The sequence below is a fragment of the Montipora capricornis genome, chromosome 10, assembly GCF_036669925.1.
Source record: "Montipora capricornis isolate CH-2021 chromosome 10, ASM3666992v2, whole genome shotgun sequence".
Taxonomy (NCBI): domain Eukaryota; kingdom Metazoa; phylum Cnidaria; class Anthozoa; order Scleractinia; family Acroporidae; genus Montipora; species Montipora capricornis.
The window spans coordinates 57,623,678-57,628,677 of NC_090892.1; the positions used below are offsets into that span (position 1 = coordinate 57,623,678).

At 40.7% G+C, this 5,000-nt stretch overlaps 1 protein-coding gene across 1 annotated transcript in view; it reads right to left on the reverse strand.

Annotated features, from left to right (window-relative positions):
- The window catches only part of LOC138019760 (uncharacterized), an 18,709-nt gene extending 14,373 nt beyond the window's left edge, over nucleotides 1-4,336 (reverse strand). Inside the window, exons 1-4 of the mRNA XM_068866636.1 lie at nucleotides 4,150-4,336; nucleotides 1,903-2,208; nucleotides 519-558; nucleotides 1-47 (exon numbers count right to left, since the gene is read on the reverse strand). The exon at nucleotides 1-47 is cut by the window's left edge and continues 97 nt beyond it. Of these exons, the coding sequence (XP_068722737.1) occupies nucleotides 1-47; nucleotides 519-558; nucleotides 1,903-2,208; nucleotides 4,150-4,204 (448 nt within the window). The 5' untranslated portion in view covers nucleotides 4,205-4,336. The remainder of the gene's footprint in view (nucleotides 48-518; nucleotides 559-1,902; nucleotides 2,209-4,149) is intronic.
- Between the last annotated feature and the right edge of the window lie 664 nt (nucleotides 4,337-5,000).

Sequence of the window (5,000 nt, forward strand, 5' to 3'; positions counted from 1 at the left end):
AAATTCTATCTGCGTCTATTACTTTAGATGGAAGCAAATCTAAAAGCCTAAAAAAAGTGTACTGATAAAAAACAAGGATTTGTTGGTATAAACAATTCGTAGGTCCCAGCGAGGAGCTTTTCCCAGACGTTAAATTAGTAACCTGTTGATGCCCGTACCCCTGCAACTCAGTGCAATAAGAACTTAAGCTTTAAGATGTACAATAAAGGCCCTAGCAACCGTGCTGAAACGTCTTGAATCGAAGTTGAAGCGATGTTGAATGAGTTTAACAGCGTTTAAACTTTTCTTCAACGACCATTCAACAGTTCTTTTGTTATTGCCAATGTTGAATGAAGTTGAAGCAAAGTTGACCTGGTTAGCGCTAACCGCTGCCGTTGATTAAGAGGTGTCAAAACCTATAGGTTTCCATGGCCAGTTTCAGTTAACGCTGCATGCATGGGTAGTGCTGACCATGCTTCGAACTCTGGCCAGTAGTTTAGATATGATTTTTTTTTTCTTTGCACATAGCAGATATCTACCTTTCCATTGCTTCCAAAATTGTCCATTTGCCTAGCCTTCCTGAAAAAAACGCAGTTTTTATTTTTTGCGAGAAATAGAGTCATTATTCACTTTTCGTTACTCAATACTAGAGTTGACAGAAAACATCACACCCTAGTTGTTCGAGCGATGGACAGCGCTATCCGCCGGATCAATCACTATCCATGCATTGGATAGTGCAATTTCTTTCGTTATGACTTATCCACTGGGTAGTGATTTATTTGGCGGATAACACTATCCATCGTTTGTACAACTGCGACCAGCTCATTAACTGGACTTTTCGCGACGATAGGCGCTAAAGTTTTAAGTGGGTGTTTTCCTATCTGTGCCAGCAAGTTGCCAGTTGAGTCATCTAAGCGATGAGTTACCACAGATTAACCCAGTTTTTCTGAAATGTTATTCCTCCATACGAATAACACTGGCAAGTATCTCCTCTATTTTTTTCCGAAAGGCGTACTAGTGTCTTGATGTACTTTAACCTCGGTGACTATTGATATGCCTTATCAAAACTTGACAGACCGACACATTCTCGTCACCAGAGCCTCGGACAGACCCAAGGCTCTGGGAAACTCTCTGTAGGAGAGCATGCGCCGTAGGGTTCTTATAGCCACAAATTGGCTATTTGAACCTTACGGCACCTGCTCACTCTTCGTGCTAACATGAATGCACCAATTAAATATTAGAGACGCTTTTGACTGTTCTTCACGAAAACCAATGAGAAGACACTTTGTTTCAGGGTTCCCCAGAGCGCTTCTCTCCTTCAGTCAAGAAAAGAGCTTTGGCTTCGAGATTGCAAGCCGACAATGTTAATCATTACTGAACGACTACTCCGAAATGGCAATATAAAAGATACATGGATTGCCTCAAAATCCGTATGACATCATTTAAACGGTTAGAATTGATGCACCACTCACGGCTATAACCGTGGCCGATGTCCATCGTGTGATATTGGCAGGTGTCGTACAGGCAGTCTTAACTGCAGAGGCCACGGTTGTGGCGAAATATAGTTATTGATTTTGTAAATATCATTTGTGAAATATATGAAAGACGTCAACTGCAGTTGTAATGGGCGAGAATGTCCTGGCTTCAGTTGAAGCTTCCTTGATAACTGATATGATAGGGCATTGTAGCGTAATTATAAACCGCGGTCAAAGGTTCAAATTGAGATCAATTTTGGATTTCTTCAGTCATGGCTTCCTTCTCAACTACTTGTAGCTTGCAACTGCGATGAAAATTGTCGCGTAGAGTTTGAAGATATTGCCAGCTTGAGTGGCACGTACATGAACGCTAACTTCAGTTACGTCCTAAAGAAAACTACGAGCCTTGCTATCAGAGTTCTACGTTTAGAATCATTGTGGCACATACCTTTGACATCGTCGTGGACGTGAATAACTTTATGGCCCTTAAATGTGAACAATCCTTTGGATTCTTTGAAGCTTGTTTCTTTCTTGTGGATGTTGTCTCTGTTTGAGGGGTTAACAGTCTTTGTTAAGACAGGTCCTAAATGAGAATTCTGTTTCGCATTTATCGAAGTTCTTTTTAAGTCACCTAGGCGACGCTTTATATTATTAAGCAAAGGAATAAGATCTCTTCGGGATGCTTTGTCACCTACAAATCTATGTTTGATGAAGTCAATAATTGAACAAGCTTTCGTGAAATCCCAATTCGTCTCTGTCAAAAGAGAAAAAAAAAGAGTGAGTGTGTTGATAACAAGCGATAATCTATGATGCTCAGAGTTCTCAAAGCATATATGGTAATGATAAGAGCAGAAGCTCGTGACGTCGAAGTGTTTAACTTTGGTTCAGAGCTGGGGTTTAAGGGGGTTTAAAAATTCCCTTCTTTGGATGTAACGAGGCTCGTGCATCTTATTTTTGCCCATATTTGGGCATAAAATTGGTGTCCTAAAAATCCCCAGCTTTGTTCCAAGGAAAGAAGTTGCAAGCTACACGCTTTAAGGTCATGTGCTTCTGATAAGAGTAGTTAACTCTATAATTACTATTTCAAAATTCTGATTGTTTAGTAGTTAAGTAGTTAAACTTGAAGTTGTCCTTTAGCATAATATTATTTTCATTTATCGATAGAAGAATAAACCGTTCGAGTTTGGCCTTGAGATGCTGTTAAAGACTATATCCGGCGCAGTAGCTTTCGCCGATCTACGGCATCATCGATCCCGACCGATTACGACTACCACGAAGGCTATACGCTAGGAGACTAGAGGGAGCATGGCAATCAAAATGTAGCTTCAGATAACAACTCTCTATCTATACCGGCTAGGAATGAAATAACATTATCGAAATGGTAGCCTTGTGTGGCAGGCGTAATCTGGGAAGGGGAACAAGGGGAAAATGAATCCTCGCATTTCAGCCAGACAATTTAAGCGATTGCCTCTTTATAGACACTAGAAAAAATCAGGTGGCTCCAACGAAATGTTTCAAAGGGATTCGAGCCTCAGCGATGATGTTGCAATGCTCTACTCCCTGAGCTGCGAAGCCCCACTCAGTTGGGAGCAGGTCAATTTGTTGGGCTCATGTGTTCCCGTGAAGTATTCGATTAATGAAATGAATGTACATTCACGGGAGAAATAAGCCCAACAGATTGACCTGCTCTCAACTGAGTGGCCTCATAGCTCAGTTGGTAGAGCATTGCGCCGACGTCACAGAGGTCATGGGTCTGAGTTTTTCAGGTGTTAATAAAAGGACAAATGATTGAATTGTTCGGCTAAAGTGCGAAGGTCACTTCTCATTACTTTTCTTAAGTTAAGTTGGTTCATAGAATAATTTTACTTTTGTAAGCACGTATTTTTTCTATGTCGACAAGTTTCCTCTTGATCATGTGTTGTCACCTTAAGTAATTTTGTTCACATGGGAAATGTTGCTTATCCCGAAAAAAAGTTACACTCAACATTTCACATAAAATTACACTGTCCAAATGCTATGAAACAAATGGTTCCTGCATTTAAATATGAATGTGTCGAGATATAAAGAGCTACTGGAAAATTTGCATGGAGAGCACTTAACAAGCAAGATTAGTCAGGGTTGCACGCCTCTTTAGTGTTCTTACATGACAACTTTATATACGTACACTGAACGACATTGGAATTTGTTAATTTGAGTAGATAGCTTAATGTGCAGGCCGGGTTCAGATAGCATTTTATTATATAAACACCAATGAAATACCAAGTGAGCTTTCGCGCGAAAACGTGATATCTTCACATGTGAAAAGAACACTGTTGCTATGGTTATATATGAAATCGCGCCTTTCGATGCCTTTCGTGAAATGATTTAGTGTTTCTTTGGTGTTTATATAATAAATAGAACATTACATAGCCTCTTGGAGATACGAAATTTCTCTTCCCGTATTAAAAAATATTTCACTCGTTCGCTGCGATCACTCGTGAATTATTTTTCAACACTCCAAGTGAAATGTCGTATCTCCAAGCGGCCATGTAATATCCTCTATTTAGTATACTCGGTTTGAGACCATTTAAGGACTTAATTTTCAGTATGTACGAAAAAAAACTATTTTATGGGCTCAAGACCTTCAGTTGAACTTGGTACAATTAATACTAATGCTTACTAGAAAAGTAAGGTTGTTATAATAGTTGCCTCTTACCAGCGGAAATCTGAGCAAACAAAACCAGAAGCAATAACAAAGCTCTCCCATCCATGACTAGTCTTAACGGGTGAACTGTGGATTGACATCAATTGTGTTTTGATCTTTTTCGTCGAAACAAAATTGTCTCACGCGAAGGAAGTATGAAAACGGTGGTTCACATCTAGATGTGCCTAATGCATATGCATTATTGCCCCCTTTAACCGGCAATTGCCACGAAGATATATCTGATCGTTGATGCGAATCGGTCCCCAATTTATTTTTCAATAACTCACCACATAGAAAAACGGGTGTCCCATGATGCCACCAGTCGCTACTGAGGGCAGTAACACAGCACAGAATAAATCGCCATGTGCGGGAAATAAGTGACCTTTTTTATTTCTTTGATCGTGAGAATCCAGAAATCTGATTGGCTGCGGGAGCGGGCAGAATTTTCCTATCTCTTGGCCACAGTCACGGTAACCAAGTACGCTAGCCGAAGAGCAAAGCTGCGAATTAAAATGAGCGAAGTTTTAATTTGAGTAACCGCTTGTTGCTTTTAGAACAGTGTCATTGTCACCCTGCCAGCAGAGTCTTTCTTAACTAGACGAGAAAGACAGGACTCTGCAGAAATCGTGTTAAGTCTTTATTGAGCATGCGCAAGCCTTTGCTTGGGGACAGTCGCAAACCCAGGCCAAGTCTCGAACGCACTCCTTGCCGCCATACTGATTTTCTTGCTGAAAGCTCGACTTTTGACCGTCGCCTTGTCAAAAATAGGGAGCTTTAGCAACGACAACGGCGACGGCAGCGAGAACGTCACAAATTTGCATATTTAGTGGGCAAAAACAATAGCTGTGCACGCTCTGCACGTG